Below are 19173 nucleotides of genomic sequence, written 5' to 3' on the forward strand. Positions count from 1 at the left end.
ACTATGGCCCCTGCCCAGAGGAGGGAGCACATCTGCTGCAATGGCACTGCATTCTGCTACTATAGCTCCTGCCCAGAGGGGGGAGCACATCTGTTGCAATGGCCCTGCATTCTGCTACTATGGCCCCTACCCAGAGGAGGGAGCACATCTGCTGCAATGGCACTGCATTCTGCTACTATGGCCCCTGCCCAGAGGAGGGAGCACATCTGCTGCAATGGCACTGCATTCTGCTACTATGGCCCCTGCCCAGAGGGGGGAGCACATCTGCTGCAATGGCACTGCATTCTGCTACTATGGCCCCTGCCCAGAGGGGGGGAGCACATCTGCTGCAATGGCACAGCATTCTGCTACTATGGCCCCTGCCCAGAGGGGGGAACACATCTGCTGCAATGGCACTGCATTCTGCTACTATGGTCCCTACCCAGAGGAGGGAGCACATCTGCTGCAATGGCACTGCATTCTGCTACTATGGCCCCTGCCCAGAGGAGGGAGCACATCTGCTGCAATGGCACTGCATTCTGCTACTATGGCCCCTGCCCAGAGGGGGGAGCACATCTGCTGCAATGGCACTGCATTCTGCTACTATGGCCCCTGCCCAGACGAGGGAGCACATCTGCTGCAATGGCACTGCATTCTGCTACTATGGCCCCTGCCCAGAGGAGGGAGCACATCTGCTGCAATGGCACTGCATTCTGCTACTATGGCCCCTGCCCAGAGGAGGGAGCACATCTGCTGCAATGGCACTGCATTCTGCTACTATGGCCCCTGCCCAGAGGGGGGAGCACATCTGCTGCAATGGCACTGCATTCTGCTACTATGGCCCCTGCCTAGAGGGAGCACATCTGCTGCAATGGCCCTGCATTCTGCTACTATGGCCCCTGCCCAGAGGAGGGAGCACATCTGCTGCAATGGCCCTGCCCAGAGGAGGGAGCACATCTGCTGCAATGGCCCTGCATTCTGCTACTATGGCCCCTGCCCAGAGGAGGGAGCACATCTGCTGCAATGGCACTGCATTCTGCTACTATAGCCCCTGCCCAGAGGGGGGAGCACATCTGTTGCAATGGCCCTGCATTCTGCTACCATGGCCCCTGCCCAGAGGGAGGAACACATCTGCTGCAATGGCACTGCATTCTGCTACTATGGCCCCTGCCCAGAGGAGGGAGCACATCTGCTGCAATGGCTCTGCATTCTGCTACTATGGCCCCTGCCCAGAGGAGGGAGCACATCTGCTGCAATGGCACTGCATTCTGCTACTATAGCCCCTGCCCAGAGGGGGGAGCACATCTGTTGCAATGGCCCTGCATTCTGCTACCATGGCCCCTGCCCAGAGGGGGGAACACATCTGCTGCAATGGCACTGCATTCTGCTACTATGGCCCCTGCCCAGAGGAGGGAGCACATCTGCTGCAATGGCCCTGCCCAGAGGAGGGAGCACATCTGCTGCAATGGCCCTGCATTCTGCTACTATAGCCCCTGCCCAGAGGAGGGAGCACATCTGCTGCAATGGCCCTGCATTCTGCTACTATGGCCCCTGCCCAGAGGAGGGAGAACATCTGCTGCAATGGCACTGCATTCTGCTACTATGGCCCCTGCCCAGAGGAGGGAGCACATCTACTGCAATGGCACTGCATTCTGCTACTATGGCCCCTGCCCAGAGGGGGGAGCACATCTGCTGCAATGGCACTGCATTCTGCTACTATGGCCCCTGCCCAGAGGAGGGAGCACATCTGCTGCAATGGCCCTGCATTCTGCTACTATGGCCCCTGCCCCTGCCCAGAGGAGGGAGCACATCTGCTGCAGTGGCCCTGCCCAGAGGAGGGAGCACATCTGCTGCAATGGCCCTGCATTCTGCTACTATGGCCCCTGCCCAGAGGAGGGAGCACATCTGCTGCAATGGCACTGCATTCTGCTACTATAGCCCCTGCCCAGAGGGGGGAGCACATCTGTTGCAATGGCCCTGCATTCTGCTACCATGGCCCCTGCCCAGAGGGTGGAACACATCTGCTGCAATGGCACTGCATTCTGCTACTATGGCCCCTGCCCAGAGGAGGGAGCACATCTGCTGCAATGGCCCTGCATTCTGCTACTATGGCCCCTGCCCAGAGGAGGGAGCACATCTGCTGCAATGGCACTGCATTCTGCTACTATAGCCCCTGCCCAGAGGGGGGAGCACATCTGCTGCAATGGCACTGCATTCTGCTACTATGGCCCCTGCCCAGAGGGGGGAGCACATCTGCTGCAATGGCCCTGCCCAGAGGAGGGAGCACATCTGCTGCAATGGCACTGCATTCTGCTACAATAGCCCCTGCCCAGAGGGGGGAGCACATCTGCTGCAATGGCCCTGCCCAGAGGAGGGAGCACATCTGCTGCAATGGCACTGCATTCTGCTACTATAGCCCCTGCCCAGAGGAGGGAGCACATCTGCTGCAATGGCCCTGCATTCTGCTACCATGGCCCCTGCCCAGAGGGGGGAACACATCTGCTGCAATGGCACTGCATTCTGCTACTATGGCCCCTGCCCAGAGGAGGGAGCACATCTGCTGCAATGGCCCTGCATTCTGCTACTATGGCCCCTGCCCAGAGGGGGGAGCACATCTGCTGCAATGGCCCTGCATTCTGCTACTATGGCCCCTGCCCAGAGGGGGGAACACATCTGCTGCAATGGCACTGCATTCTGCTACTATGGCCCCTGCCCAGAGGAGGGAGCACATCTGCTGCAATGGCCCTGCATTCTGCTACTATGGCCCCTGCCCAGAGGGGGGAGCACATCCGCTGCAATGGCCCTGCATTCTGCTACTATGGCCCCTGCCCAGAGGGGGGAGCACATCTGCTGCAATGGCCCTGCATTCTGCTACTATGGCCCCTGCCCAGAGGGGGGAGCGCACCTGCTGCAATGGCACTGCATTCTGCTACTATGGCCCCTGCCCAGAGGGGGGAGCACATCTGCTGCAATGGCACTGCATTCTGCTACTATGGCCCCTGCCCAGAGGGGGGAGCACATCTGCTGCAATGGCCCTGCCCAGAGGAGGGAGCACATCTGCTGCAATGGCACTGCATTCTGCTACTATAGCCCCTGCCCAGAGGGGGGAGCACATCTGCTGCAATGGCCCTGCCCAGAGGAGGGAGCACATCTGCTGCAATGGCACTGCATTCTGCTACTATAGCCCCTGCCCAGAGGAGAGAGCACATCTGCTGCAATGGCCCTGCATTCTGCTACCATGGCCCCTGCCCAGAGGGGGGAACACATCTGCTGCAATGGCACTGCATTCTGCTACTATGGCCCCTGCCCAGAGGAGGGAGCACATCTGCTGCAATGGCCCTGCATTCTGCTACTATGGCCCCTGCCCAGAGGGGGGAGCACATCTGCTGCTATGGCCCTGCATTCTGCTACTATGGCCCCTGCCCAGAGGGGGGAACACATCTGCTGCAATGGCACTGCATTCTGCTACTATGGCCCCTGCCCAGAGGAGGGAGCACATCTGCTGCAATGGCCCTGCATTCTGCTACTATGGCCCCTGCCCAGAGGGGGGAGCACATCCGCTGCAATGGCCCTGCATTCTGCTACTATGGCCCCTGCCCAGAGGGGGGAGCACATCTGCTGCAATGGCCCTGCATTCTGCTACTATAGCCCCTGCCCAGAGGGGGGAGCACATCTGCTGCAATGGCCCTGCATTCTGCTACTATGGCCCCTGCCCAGAGGGGGGAGCGCACCTGCTGCAATGGCACTGCATTCTGCTACTATGGCCCCTGCCCAGAGGGGGGAGCACATCTGCTGCAATGGCCCTGCATTCTGCTACTATGGCCCCTGCCCAGAGGGGGGAGCACATCTGCTGCAATGGCACTGCATTCTGCTACTATAGCCCCTGCCCAGAGGGGGGAGCACATCTGCTGCAATGGCACTGCATTCTGCTACCATGGCCCCTGCCCAGAGGGGGGAGCACATCTGCTGCAATGGCACTGCATTCTGCTACCATGGCCCCTGCCCAGAGGGGGGAACACATCTGCTGCAATGGCACTGCATTCTGCTACTATGGCCCCTGCCCAGAGGAGGGAGCACATCTGCTGCAATGGCCCTGCATTCTGCTACTATGGCCCCTGCCCAGAGGAGGGAGCACATCTGCTGCAATGGCACTGCATTCTGCTACTATAGCCCCTGCCCAGAGGGGGGAGCACATCTGCTGCAATGGCACTGCATTCTGCTACTATGGCCCCTGCCCAGAGGGGGGAGCACATCTGCTGCAATGGCCCTGCCCAGAGGAGGGAGCACATCTGCTGCAATGGCACTGCATTCTGCTACAATAGCCCCTGCCCAGAGGGGGGGAGCACATCTGCTGCAATGGCCCTGCCCAGAGGAGGGAGCACATCTGCTGCAATGGCACTGCATTCTGCTACTATAGCCCCTGCCCAGAGGAGGGAGCACATCTGCTGCAATGGCCCTGCATTCTGCTACCATGGCCCCTTCCCAGAGGGGGGAACACATCTGCTGCAATGGCACTGCATTCTGCTACTATGGCCCCTGCCCAGAGGAGGGAGCACATCTGCTGCAATGGCCCTGCATTCTGCTACTATGGCCCCTGCCCAGAGGGGGGAGCACATCTGCTGCAATGGCCCTGCATTCTGCTACTATGGCCCCTGCCCAGAGGGGGGAACACATCTGCTGCAATGGCACTGCACTCTGCTACTATGGCCCCTGCCCAGAGGAGGGAGCACATCTGCTGCAATGGCCCTGCATTCTGCTACTATGGCCCCTGCCCAGAGGGGGGAGCACATCTGCTGCAATGGCCCTGCATTCTGCTACTATGGCCCCTGCCCAGAGGGGGGAGCACATCTGCTGCAATGGCCCTGCATTCTGCTACTATGGCCCCTGCCCAGAGGGGGGAGCGCACCTGCTGCAATGGCACTGCATTCTGCTACTATGGCCCCTGCCCAGAGGGGGGAGCACATCTGCTGCAATGGCACTGCATTCTGCTACTATGGCCCCTGCCCAGAGGGGGGAGCACATCTGCTGCAATGGCCCTGCCCAGAGGAGGGAGCACATCTGCTGCAATGGCACTGCATTCTGCTACTATAGCCCCTGCCCAGAGGGGGGAGCACATCTGCTGCAATGGCCCTGCCCAGAGGAGGGAGCACATCTGCTGCAATGGCACTGCATTCTGCTACTATAGCCCCTGCCCAGAGGAGGGAGCACATCTGCTGCAATGGCCCTGCATTCTGCTACCATGGCCCCTGCCCAGAGGGGGGAACATATCTGCTGCAATGGCACTGCATTCTGCTACTATGGCCCCTGCCCAGAGGAGGGAGCACATCTGCTGCAATGGCCCTGCATTCTGCTACTATGGCCCCTGCCCAGAGGGGGGAGCACATCTGCTGCAATGGCCCTGCATTCTGCTACTATGGCCCCTGCCCAGAGGGGGGAACACATCTGCTGCAATGGCACTGCATTCTGCTACTATGGCCCCTGCCCAGAGGAGGGAGCACATCTGCTGCAATGGCCCTGCATTCTGCTACTATGGCCCCTGCCCAGAGGGGGGAGCACATCCGCTGCAATGGCCCTGCATTCTGCTACTATGGCCCCTGCCCAGAGGGGGGAGCACATCTGCTGCAATGGCCCTGCATTCTGCTACTATAGCCCCTGCCCAGAGGGGGGAGCACATCTGCTGCAATGGCCCTGCATTCTGCTACTATGGCCCCTGCCCAGAGGGGGGAGCGCACCTGCTGCAATGGCACTGCATTCTGCTACTTTGGCCCCTGCCCAGAGGGGGGGAGCACATCTGCTGCAATGGCCCTGCATTCTGCTACTATGGCCCCTGCCCAGAGGGGGGAGCACATCTGCTGCAATGGCACTGCATTCTGCTACTATGGCCCCTGCCCAGAGGGGGGAGCACATCTGCTGCAATGGCACTGCATTCTGCTACCATGGCCCCTGCCCAGAGGGGGGAGCACATCTGCTGCAATGGCACTGCATTCTGCTACCATGGCCCCTGCCCAGAGGGGGGAACACATCTGCTGCAATGGCACTGCATTCTGCTACTATGGCCCCTGCCCAGAGGGGGGAGCACATCCGCTGCAATGGCCCTGCATTCTGCTACTATGGCCCCTGCCCAGAGGGGGGAGCACATCTGCTGCAATGGCCCTGCATTCTGCTACTATGGCCCCTGCCCAGAGGGGGGAGCGCACCTGCTGCAATGGCACTGCATTCTGCTACTATGGCCCCTGCCCAGAGGGGGGAGCACATCTGCTGCAATGGCACTGCATTCTGCTACTATGGCCCCTGCCCAGAGGGGGGAGCACATCTGCTGCAATGGCCCTGCCCAGAGGAGGGAGCACATCTGCTGCAATGGCACTGCATTCTGCTACTATAGCCCCTGCCCAGAGGGGGGAGCACATCTGCTGCAATGGCCCTGCCCAGAGGAGGGAGCACATCTGCTGCAATGGCCCTGCATTCTGCTACTATGGCCCCTGCCCAGAGGGGGGAACACATCTGCTGCAATGGCACTGCATTCTGCTACTATGGCCCCTGCCCAGAGGAGGGAGCACATCTGCTGCAATGGCCCTGCATTCTGCTACTATGGCCCCTGCCCAGAGGGGGGAACACATCTGCTGCAATGGCCCTGCATTCTGCTACTATGGCCCCTGCCCAGAGGGGGGAGCACATCTGCTGCAATGGCCCTGCATTCTGCTACTATGGCCCCTGCCCAGAGGGGGGAACACATCTGCTGCAATGGCCCTGCATTCTGTTACTATGGCCCCTGCCCAGAGGGGGGAACACATCTGCTGCAATGGCACTGCATTCTGCTACTATGGCCCCTGCCCAGAGGAGGGAGCACATCTGCTGCAATGGCACTGCATTCTGCTACTATGGCCCCTGCCCAGAGGGGGGAGCGCACCTGCTCTGGGTGCTCACCTCGCCCCAGGGGGCTTACGCAGCTCCCCCTAGTGGCGCTCTGTTACCATCGTGTACAATCGGGGCCGCTGCACCATGGATAGCACAGGATAGCACCAGCACGAATGATACAGTAGAATCACCGGCGTCTGTTGCTATAGCAGCTGACAGCGGGAGACGTTTCCGGTCACTGATTTGTCCATTGCAAGATTCGAAATTCTGGTAATGCGAATACTCCCCCACCCGCCAGTCGCTTCCTATTGGTTCAAGTCACTGTCTATTCTAGCCTATCAACATCTCAGTCTTGGTGAGCCAAAACAAGTCCACGCCGGCTCTCCTTCAGCCTATCAGGAGTGACAGAGTGGAGTGATTGACAGCTCGTCTGCCCAGTCCGCGCACAGAGTCCTATGCGTGTTCTCTAGCTGGGCGGGACATAGATAAGGAAATGTTTTGTGACAGGCTAACTGAAATAGACAGCTGTCAGGGCCAATGGAAACTGCGCCTGTCAGAATTCTGGCCAATCAGCATAAAGCAGAGGCGAGTGGCCGGGGCATGGGAGTTTAGAGGAAGGTGCATGTTGTTGTGGAAGGTGCTGAGAAGATGGCGGTAGCCGGGGATTGTGCGGTCCTGCTGGGAGCGTTGTGGCTGTGGTTCGGGGTGACAGCGGCCTCCATAGGTTTCCTGAACCTGGAGGAGCTGACGGAGATGAAGTACGGGATAGAGATCCTGTCCGAACCCGTCATCAAGGGGCAGGTAATGCCGGGCAGGGAGCAGCTGTCAGCCCGGGGGCAGCACGTGTGTCCGTACAGAGTGCGGGGGTATGGAGGATGCTTGCTGTGCTGGGGTCTGCGGTGCAGGGCATATGGTACCAGACTGCAGATGTTCTGTGTGCGGAAAGGGCATCTCCAGATGGCACCGCGGGGGACAGGGCATCTCTGGTGCACCGCGCGGGGGGGGGGGGGGACAGGGCATCTCTGGTGCACCGCGCGGGGGGGGGGGGACAGGGCATCTCTGGTGCACCGCGCGGGGGGGGGGGACAGGGCATCTCTGGGGCACCGCGCGCGGGGGGGGGGGACAGGGCATCTCTGGGGCACCGCGCGGGGGGGGGGGACAGGGCATCTCTGGGGCACCGCGCGGGGGGGGGACAGGGCATCTCTGGTGCACCGCGCGCGGGGGGGGGGGGGGGGACAGGGCATATCTGGTGCACCGCGCGTGGGGGGGGGACAGGGCATATCTGGTGCACCGCGCGTGGGGGGGGACAGGGCATATCTGGTGCACCGCGCGTGGGGGGGGGGACAGGGCATATCTGGTGCACCGCGCGTGGGGGGGGGGACAGGGCATATCTGGTGCACCGCGCGGGGGGGGGGGGGGCAGGGCATATCTGGTGCACCGCGCGGGGGGGGGGGACAGGGCATCTCTGGTGCACCGCGTGGGGGGGGGGGGACAGGGCATCTCTGGTGCACCGCGCGGGGGGGGGGGGGGACAGGGCATCTCTGGTGCACCGCGCGGGGGGGGGGGGGGACAGGGCATCTCTGGTGCACCGCGCGGGGGGGGGGGGGGGGGGGGACAGGGCATATCTGGTGCACCGCGCGTGGGGGGGGGGACAGGGCATATCTGGTGCACCGCGTGTGGGGGGGGACAGGGCATATCTGGTGCACCGCGCGTGGGGGGGGGACAGGGCATATCTGGTGCACCGCGCGTGGGGGGGGACAGGGCATATCTGGTGCACCGCGCGTGGGGGGGGGACAGGGCATATCTGGTGCACCGCGCGGGGGGGGGGGGACAGGGCATATCTGGTGCACCGCGCGTGGGGGGGGGGACAGGGCATATCTGGTGCACCGCGCGTGGGGGGGGGGGGGGGGACAGGGCATATCTGGTGCACCGCGTGGGGGGGGGGACAGGGCATATCTGGTGCACCGCGTGGGGGGGGGGGGACAGGGCATCTCTGGTGCACCGCGCGGGGGGGGGGGGGGGGACAGGGCATCTCTGGTGCACCGCGCGGGGGGGGGGGGGGACAGGGCATCTCTGGTGCACCGCGCGGGGGGGGGGGGACAGGGCATCTCTGGTGCACCGCGCGGGGGGGGACAGGGCATCTCTGGTGCACCGCGCGGGGGGGGGGGGGAGACAGGGCATCTCTGGTGCACCGCGCGGGGGGGGGGGGGAGACAGGGCATCTCTGGTGCACCGCAGGTGACATGGGAGTGAAGGGCGTGCACTTGCCTTGTGGCCCACAGAGGGCACACTCTTGCGACAATTCATATTAATGAATGAACATAAATAGGCGGGTTTGCTGGGACACTGGATGTAGGGATTTCCTATAGTGTTGCTTTGTGATTCGCCGTCAGTCACAAATGTTTCCAATGTGACGGATTTCCTGACACACCGCTCACTTGCCATAAACTCCAGTGCACGGCGCATGTGATGTGCAACTTGTCTGTTGTGGTTCAACAAAATCCGAGCCCTGAAGTGATCACATGACGGCAAGTCACAGACAAGGTGAAAAGTCGTCCGTCCTGTGCCCCGCGTCGCCCCAGCCTTAATGATAGCAATAAGGAGAGGAGTAATAGACTTTCAGGGCATCATATAAATGATTTTATTTCTATAGCGTCAACATATTCCGCAGCAATTTACAATTCACAGGGGCCGTGTACGGACGATATCAGACATTGCAGAGTAACACCTAATTCTACTGTTATCAAGCAGTGAGGGCGCTGCTGACAATCTGTGACCATGAGATGTACATTACCGGGCTCTGATCATATTCCATATGACTTGCACTGCTTTGTTATGAATTATATTTGTCCATGGATCATAACATTAATGAGGAGTGAAATCCAAGGGTCCTGGTGTCCTGTCCTGATATAGCACATGTGTACAGAACCTGACACTCATCGATGCCGACAGGACAACCCCTTTAAGGGTAAATGTTTTCTGACATCTGGTGCAAAGTAATGACAGCAGCCACCTGTAGTCTCACACGTCGGGCACGCGTCCTATTCACTGATTGCATCAGCCGGGTCCTCTCTGCCATCCGGTGCACAGCAGCGTTCAGCACCAGGTGTCAGACCAGAGCATGTCGGTCCAAACCTCCCACTAGTGCCGTGCTTCGCTAATAAATTAAAGACGAAAATACATTGACCCGTGTAGATTTTTTGGGATGTGTGTTCATCTGCACATACTCCATATTTGACGCATCTATCAAACATAGGACATGCAATAAACATCTGTATGTACGGGATAGGCTGCTTTCACACTACGTTTTTTTAGCATTCGTCATGAATTTTTTTACTGCAAAAGCGGATCCTGTTTTTGCAAAGAAAAACGCATGCAAACGCATGTTATTTTGCAGGATCCTGTCACTTTAAGTTTATGGGCGGGCATTGGACTCATGTAATCGGGAGTGAGGGGAACTGAACGTGATAGACTGGGAGCCGACAGCTTCAGAGGCTCGTAACCAAGGTAAACATCGGGTAACTTGCTTGGATACCCAATATTTACCTTGGTTAAGAGTGTCTGCAGCTGCTAGGAGCAGGGCTGCCTGCACATGTAACCAAGGTAAACATCAGGTAACGAAACCCGCGGTTACCCGATATTTACCTTGGTTATGAGCGTCCTCCGCTCTTAGGCGGGGGAGGGGGAGAGGGACTGACTGACTACGCGAGGCTGGTTTCTGGGCATGCTCAGTAGAGTAAGCAGGATCCTGTCTATCAGCATGCCAGCGTTTACATGCGTTTGCATGCTGTTTACTCAGGATCCAGCAATTTGCAGTATTTGGACGCAGGTCAAAAACACTAAAAGTAGCGTTTATGAAAAAAGTTAAAAAACTACAAGTCGCTGGATCCTCAATATAACGCACGCAAGCGCAGGTGAACGCATGTTGATGCGAGTCCATTGCAAATGCATTGAAATGAAACCGCACTTGCACTGGATCCGTTTTTTGCGTTAAAAAAACGTTCAGGACGCATGTTAAAATAACGTAGTGTGAAGCAGCCTAAACCAGTATGTTCCTTGCCCACCTAACAATAGGAAACTTATTATACCTCCTTTTTTTTTTTTTTTTTTTTTTTTTTTTTTTTTTTATTTTCACAAATTATTAGATTTTTTTTTGTTTTATAAGCTGCACTGGATTATAAGATGCACCCCAAATTTAGAGAGAAAAAAAAAATGGATACGTCTTATAATCCGGTGGTGTCTTACCGGAGAGGGGGCGGCAGCGGTGGTGGTGCGGGGTCGGAGGAGGCAGGGGCAGTGCTGGAGTAGGGCATTGCTCTCATTGGTGCAGCGGGTGTCCCAGATGGTCACTGCGGACGGTGGTACTGAGAGGCTCTGCTGCGCTGCGGGTGATGAGGCAGGTGCTGCCATCCTGAATGTCGGCAGTGCAAGCTTCAAAGATATGGCGCCCGGAGTCTGTGCATGTGGACATTGAGCTATTGGCTTAACCACAAGCCTAGATCTCATATGCGCACGCACCACCTCCGGGCACCATTTACCTTAAGCCCACTGCAGGGAGATTAACAGGCCTGAGGCGGCACAAGCGCAGATGAGATCTTGAGCCGAGAACTCCATATGCACATGCGCTGACTCCAGGCATTATTATTTGAAGCCCACACCGCTGAAATTCAGGATGGAGACCCCTGCCTTACCGCCCGCAGTGCAGCAGAGCCCACAGCGCACCGCCCGCAGTGCAGCCTAGCGCACAGCACAGCCTGCAGCATCGCCCCCTGCCTCCTGTGACCCCTCTCCAGCACCCCCCGGCAAGCTATATTCGTCATATTAGACGCACCCTTCATTTCCCCCCCAATTGTTTGGGAGGAAAATGCATCATGTAATCCGAAAAATACGGTAATTACCGTATTTTTTGCATTATAAGACGCACTTTTGTTCCCCCATACTTTGGGGGAAAGTAGGGGGTGCGTCTTATAATCCGAAAATACTGATTATATACTGCAGGACCCAGGGGAGGTGGGGGCAGCTCTGGAGCGGTGCTGGCGGCTGAGGCAGGCTGGTGGAGGCAGCGGGAGATCTCATATAATATGCACTGCCGCTGTCCATCACCGTGGTGCTGAAACCGCACTGCGGTGATGGGCTGGGGGAGCGGCGCCTATATGTGCCTGCGCCCCCCTTTGATGTCACATGCCCCTCTCTCCCTGCCGTGTTAGATATGGCCCCCATACTGCTGCCCATCCTAAAATAAAACAGCTTTTACTTATCTCCTCCAGCGTTGATCTACCAGTGTCTCCCCGTTCTCCCTGCTGCCGCTGTGATCAGGCACGCAGAGATGATGTCACTTTGCTGTGCCGATTACATGACCTGCACTGAGAAGCAGGAAGTGGAGGAGCTCGGAGCACGGAGGGAGACACGGGAGGACAGCACTGGAGAAGATAAGTAAAGAGTTTTTTATTTTACTATGGGCAGCAGCATGGGGGCCATATCAAACACAGGGGGATGTGCGCCATCCATAGGCAGCCATGGGCAGCACAGTGCAACATGTGCCAGCTGTAGGGGGCGTGTGCCAGCTGTAGGGGGCGTGTGCCATCACTGGGGGACATGTGCCAGCACAAGGGGGCTATATTCAATATAAGGGGGCCATATCCAGATTAAGGGGGCTAATTTTAGGATGGGAGGCTATGAGGGACATATACCCTATATGATTTGTTAGACGGACACTGGCATTATAAGACGGACCCCATTTAACGTTTTAAAAAAAAAAATCTTTTTCCTTCACCAAATTTGGGGGTGCGTCTTATAATCAGGTGCGTCTTATAAAGCGAAAAATTTGGTGTTAATTTAAATTCTTGTGTTTTATTTCATTTGTTTTGCTGGGGTGACGGCGTCCGGCCTCCCTCCGAGGGTAACTGGAATGGGGTCCAGAGGTCATGTTTCATTCCTCTGCACAACTTGCCCTAAGATGGAGCGTGAATGTAGCGATGGACACACGTAACCCACCCTTCACCTCTACATTCAATATTTATGGGACTGAGGGAAAGGGCCAATCATTGTACTCCACAGTCTCTTTGATTACATGGACTATAAAATGAGTGCACCCTAGTAGATCTGCCCTCTTGCGTCGCCTCCATTAAAGTAATATGTTGTCTTTGTTGCGGCGCTCAGTGTTGGCATCAGTCATGTAGACGCTATTGACGTGTCGCTTCCTTTGCTTATTTTACATCTTACCAAGGAACGGAAAAAGATCTGTTCCCAACACTGAGGGGAATCATTCCTTAATGCTTCCTATTGGTTTCTTTCATCAGTCAGGCCAAGATCTGATTCTTCCTTGGTCAAAACAGTGAGGCTGGTCTGATGAACTTTATGAACAGGGCAATGACTGATATCTAATGAGCTCAGTCCTGAAAACGTGGGTCATAGTGACCGGGGTCAGACGAGCGAATAGCATCGGATATGAGATCCTAATGACACTGCTCAGGCTCTGCTGGGGCCATGATCCGAGCGACATTATACAGTGGTCTGATTCTCTCACATGCGTGTCAGATCACAGGTGAAAAGGAGAGATTAATTTCTCCATCTTCTCCATTGCCTGTCCCTGTGTATATCGCAGTCCGATGTTTCACTCGCGCCTCCTGTAGACTTGTAGGGAGCGGCTGATGCGAGACTCACTGACCATCGTAACTTGCTATGAATTTTTTTTTTTCCTCAGTCTGATTAGAGCTGAGGAAAAACTCACAGACCTGACCTCATCATTGACTAAGATTGGTCCGACTTTCTCACATTGCGCTTGTCTGATTTATTTGCTAATATGCACGAGCTCTAATATTCCGCCTGGCAGTTGTACGTCTCTTCTTGCCTTGGGCACTGTATGTAAATGGGCTGTAGAGTAACAGTACCCATGTCTTATGTCTCCTCCGTGGTGGGTGTCCATATTGTAGTTTGTCTCAGTCTCCTCTCCCCTTCACTATTGTTGAGCTACGCTGGGAAGCAAACTGGATCTCGTTATTCGGATTACTTTCTCTCCATATTGGTAAAATATACGTCTGAAGTGTTTACTGTAGACTAAAAACAAACTATAAATTGCAGAAAGTCTATTTCCATACCTCCACCCCAAGTCCTGGCCTCTTTCTCCTTCCATTACATTCTGCAACTTTCTACAATAGGCTGACCGTGGTGAGGTAAATCCTGCTCTCCTCAGGATGGAGCCGGTCTTCTTTGTGTTGGTGCAGAAGAAATTCTGCATAAAGAAAGCTGAAAACAAGTAGACGCTTTCCATCCTCTCGTAAACTTAGACGTCTGGAGTTCTCATCAGTGTTCTGCCCATAAACCCACCGCTCTCTGACCCATAGAATTTACAGGGCTATTCCTATGTTGGACATTTATAGCATATCCATATTAGAATATTATCTATCTATCTATCTATCTAAGTAGCAGATGCAGATCGGAGGGGGGTGGGAGGCCTTTACTGCTTTTAAATAAAGAGGTGTTCAACTTTCTATACAAATTAATGGGAATCCTGACCACCTCCACAATGGCAGTGGCGTATGTCATGGATGGTCAAAGATACTTGCAGGTTAGTTTTGAGCGAGTAGTTAACTATTTGTACTAGCTATGCTGTTAGCGAGTACTGTCTGCTACTCGTGTATTCGTTGCGAGTAGCGGACGCAATGTAAGTCAATGGGAAATACTCACTAAGTAGCGAGTAACCCAAAAGCCGTACTGTTCGCTACTCGCATGAAGAATACAGCTTTCGGGTTACTCGCTACTTAGCGAGTATTTCCCATTGACTTACATTGCGCCCGCTACTTGTAACGAGCATGCGAGTAGCGGACAGTACTCACTAACAGCATAGAGAGTACGAATAGTTAACTACTCGCTCCACACTAGTGCTAGTCCCATCAATGGGATCAACATCTACTGGACATTTATGGCATAGTTGGCGCATATAGCATAAAGATAAGCACATGGGAATACCCTTTGCTGAAACTTTTCACATATCTACAACCTGGTAACATACCGTATATCGGTGGCCGTGTTGGACTTTCAGAGGGTGCGTGTACTAATTTTATTAATTTTACAGTGGATAACACTGACATACAGTATGTGGAGATAAATGTCTGATAGATTATGGTTCCACCTCTAGAACCAGAAGCTATGTGCAGTAGTTCATCTCGCCCTCCCATGGACGGAGAGGTGGCCATGGATGTCTTCATTGGGATATGCGATTCTCTGAACTGGGAAATACCCCTTTAGACTTGATGTAAATATAAGGTGAGATGTCTGGACTTGCTGATCTTGTGTGTTTTGGGGGCATACCCGGTAGCGGATGTTTGGTGTAGGGGAGTTGGCCATGTTGAATTTTTCCATGTCTGATGTTTTGTTGAGATAAACATGTATGTTGGCCAGAGCTTGCATGACTGATGAAATAGTGGTCTACCTCAACATCACCACTGTGACTGCAGTGGTCTCACATTGTAGACGTGATGTCAGCCATTCACTGGGGCTGAGGGGCTTCAGTTGGTAAATTATTGTTGACTTGATATGTTACTACCTAATCAACCAAGGCCCCGGTTCAGACAAATTCTGTAATCTTTCTATGTCAATATCTGATCTATATGTTCAGTCTCATTTTATCTCTTGTAGAGCAAAGCTGACAACATAGTTACCATCTCCTCGAAGTACAAGCAGAACTATGAGTGTAAGCTTCCCGCAGTCGCGGTGCAGTTTCAGCAGGAGAAGGACGACGACCCTCTGGCGTACTCAGGACTTGGGATATCGGAGCTTTTGAAACCCATGGACGCAGCGCCATGTTTAACGAAGGTATAGGTTACGGCACAGACAGGACTGTTTATCTTCCTTTTATATATTCACTTGTCATCGTGCTAGGAGTCTCTACTATGGATATACGCTGATGATCTGCTGTTAAATGTTGTTTTTTTTTCCCAGACCAAAGACTGGTGGACGTATGAGTTCTGCTACGGAAAGCACATACAGCAGTACCATATAGAAGGTATGTTGGAGAACGAAGTGTACGGTATGATTTCAATGTCTAATACTCTCTCGGGTGATGTGGCCAGTGTCCCCGAAATATACTACTGTCTCAGGTTTAAAAGGGGTCACACGCTCTGTAAGACCGTGGATTCTTTAGGACATAGAGGGATGAAACATTACATTTTTAAGCTTTAATATAAAAATACAGTGCTTACAATAAAAGGTGTAATAGATAAAACGCCACACAAATATGCAGAACAGTTCTAATATAAAAACGGAGAAATAACAGAAATACCTAAACAATTCAATCTACAGTATCCTTGACGTGAATTATGGATCACAATCAGCGTAGACCGACCCCCACCCATCTTGTTATACACCTTGTCTTGGGCTCTTGTTTCCAGGATGGTTTAGATTATTGTCATGAGTGTTTCCTGGTCTGAGGAGAGCTCTGTGGAGTCTGGGACCAGAGGATCACAACGCCTTATTATGCACAAGTCTACAATTTGCATTTGAGTGAATCTACTTTCTTTAGTGCTGTAGGGGTTAAGCACTCTTTCCTATCTGACTGTTCTTTGTAGCCTTAATCTCAGGTGCAGCTCTTTTGTGACTTCTCTCTTCATTATAAAATGTCACGTGTCTTACCACTTGATGCCGTTTATAGATGTTCTTTCTATGCTGACCACTTTGGAAGGAGCTTGTCATTGGAAGAAGCTGTGGAGTCATGACTATTGCATTGGTATTTAGCTGCATTGGAGGAGCCTGGAGTGTTTTTCCTTTTTGTGTTTATTTTCCCTCTTTTTTTTTTTTTTTCCCTTACCTAGTGTTACTGCAGTGGTGAGACTAATGCTGTCACCGGCCTTCTCACTAGCAATGTTGAGTTTAGAGCAAGCAAGGGCCTAGGCATACAACTGGGGAAGGACCAGTAAGGGACTTTAGGGAGCATAGGATACAGACTCAAGTGAATGCAGGAGCATTTCCCATCTCCCTATTGGCAGAGCCTACCTTCTATTACATTGTTACCCTTCTCTTTGGCTGTATGCTCTGGCTTGACAGGTATAAAATTGCAATAGCTGGTCCGTGACTGGACCGTGAGCTAATTTAGGTACACGCACCTTGCATGTTAAAAAAGGTTTTGTCTTCAGCTACCCCTCCATATAGTAACTAGGGAATACCCAACCAGGCTGCAATGATCTTCCCACCCTTTAAAGATTGGCTTACTAGGCCGAGGTGTCACTATTGACACTTCTCAGTATTTTACCAGGGAACACCCAATGGTTTAGAGTTCCTGCAATAAGAATAGGCAGTTATTTCTTTTGTAGAGCCAGTCATGTGGATGCAGACTTACTAATCTCACTTGACTGATGTTAGAATTTCCCTTACACCTCCCCTTTTTTTGGTAGTGCATGGGAGATTGGCATAGGCTGGAGTTACACTTGCGTGATGATCACGTCGCATCACCCGGACCGGCCGGCGGCTCTCTTGACAGGAGTGTTTCATCTCCATAGAAATACATGCAGCTGACATGCTCCTGTCAGGAGAGCCGCCGGCTGGTCCAAGCTATGTGATCCTTGCTTGAGTCACACGCAAGTGTGACTCCAGCCTTCTTGGCCATTTCTCCAGTGCATCTCTAAGTTTGGTCCCTTACTGTGCGATAACTCAAGGTTATGATCTGTGATCACTGTGAAGTTGCAAAAGAACAAACCTAGTAAACAAAAGAAAAGTAAAATAATAAGACAAAAAAACTGTATAAATAAACACACAATGCAACCATGTTATAACCTTGTTTGCCCCTGCTTGTAGAGTTTAATTCAACGCATTACTAAAGTTCAAACTTACTCTTTCCACCTTTTGTAATTGGTCATTTTGGCCCTTCTGCACATGAAACTGAGATAAACCACTTTTATCACTATTTTGTCTGTGTAAATGCCTATTCTTCATCACAATATTGCTAGTTTCCTCCAGGGCTGTGGAGTTGGAGTCTGTGTTCATTTTGGTGGAGTCTGAGTCTGTATAAATAAAATGGACAGACTCCGACTCCTAAAATATATAATAAATTTGGTACATTAGTTTAGTGCAGAATGTGCTGAATATTTTTTCATAGGAATTTGGGAAAGAAATGTCCTATAAATGGCTGTTCTATTCCTGATCTAAAGGCCACTTTACACACAGAGATAAATCTTTGGCAGATCTGTGGTTGCAGTGAAATCATGGACATATTGTTCCATTTGTACACAGCCACAAACCTGGCACTGATTGTCCACAATTTCTCTGCAACCACAGATTTGCCAAAGATTTATCTCTGTGTGTAAAGTGGCCTTAAGGCTACATTCACACACAGCGTTTTTTGAGGATACGTTTTTCAGCTGCAAAAGCAGATCCGCTTATAAAACCGCATCACCTGAAAGGTTTTTGAGCTCATAGATAATGTTTTCAATAGCAAAAGCAGATTAGAAAAATAATGGACAATGCTTCAAACATAAGTACAATTAAACTGATGAATGAGAGTAATGAACATCAGCTAGAAGAAAATTTAGAATTCAGTATGTGTGAGATGGAGCCACAGCGCTGTTCATGTAACTTAGGAACAAACAGATATTACAACAGAAGAACAGCAAAATGATACTTTAGAATTAGATGATCTTGTTGAAGCTGCTTCAAAACACTTTCATATTCATCACATGCGCTGTGTTGTGCACACGCTGCAGCTGGCAAGAAGAGACAGTCTGCAAGAGGGACATGCTAGAAATCTGATTGGAAAAGTGAGTAAAGTGGTTATTGCTGCCAGAACCCCTAAAATTGATTCCATCCTGGAGACGTGCTGGGAGAGGGGCAATTGTCGATCAAGCCACTCGGTGAGGCAGCACTTATTTAATGATTGAGCGATTGCTTGAACTAAAATCATTTCTTATAGATATGGCAAACCCTCAGGTAACCCTAAATGAAGGTCAATGGACATAGGTGGCAGAATTGAAGGAATTGCTTAATCACCCATTTACCGTGACTAAAAAAATACAAGCTGAGGATTTAACTCCTGGCATTTTCATAAGGGAGTGGAAGAACTTGCTATTTTGCCTGTCCCAAAGAGGAGGTTTAATCTCAGATGGCATTTCTGCTTCAATGAAATGGAGAGAGACACAGCTATTGGAAAATAAAATTCTTCTGGCAGCTGTTTATGTGGACTCAAGTCATCGTATACTGCTTGATGATCAACAACTTACTAAAAGAAAAGAAGCTCTGACTGAGGTAGCAGTTAGGATGACCGGCTACAGGACTGCCAGGCGCAAGAGGACTTGGGTCCTGACAGTGCTACTGCTGCCATATCTTCATCCTCATCAGATGAGGAGTTTAACTT

The 19173-nt window shown here is 53.1% G+C and overlaps 1 protein-coding gene across 2 annotated transcripts in view; it reads left to right on the forward strand.

Annotated features, from left to right (window-relative positions):
* Window positions 1–7418: 7418 nt before the first annotated feature.
* The window catches only part of OS9 (OS9 endoplasmic reticulum lectin), a 175273-nt gene continuing 163518 nt past the window's right edge, over window positions 7419–19173 (forward strand). For both annotated transcript variants that reach the window (XM_075337094.1, XM_075337096.1), the window contains exons 1-3: window positions 7419–7635; window positions 15471–15647; window positions 15774–15837. In XM_075337094.1, coding sequence (XP_075193209.1) covers window positions 7483–7635; window positions 15471–15647; window positions 15774–15837 — 394 coding nt within the window. In that variant the 5' untranslated portion in view covers window positions 7419–7482. The remainder of the gene's footprint in view (window positions 7636–15470; window positions 15648–15773; window positions 15838–19173) is intronic.

This window comes from Anomaloglossus baeobatrachus, chromosome 2, assembly GCF_048569485.1.
Source record: "Anomaloglossus baeobatrachus isolate aAnoBae1 chromosome 2, aAnoBae1.hap1, whole genome shotgun sequence".
NCBI classification, from domain to species: domain Eukaryota; kingdom Metazoa; phylum Chordata; class Amphibia; order Anura; family Aromobatidae; genus Anomaloglossus; species Anomaloglossus baeobatrachus.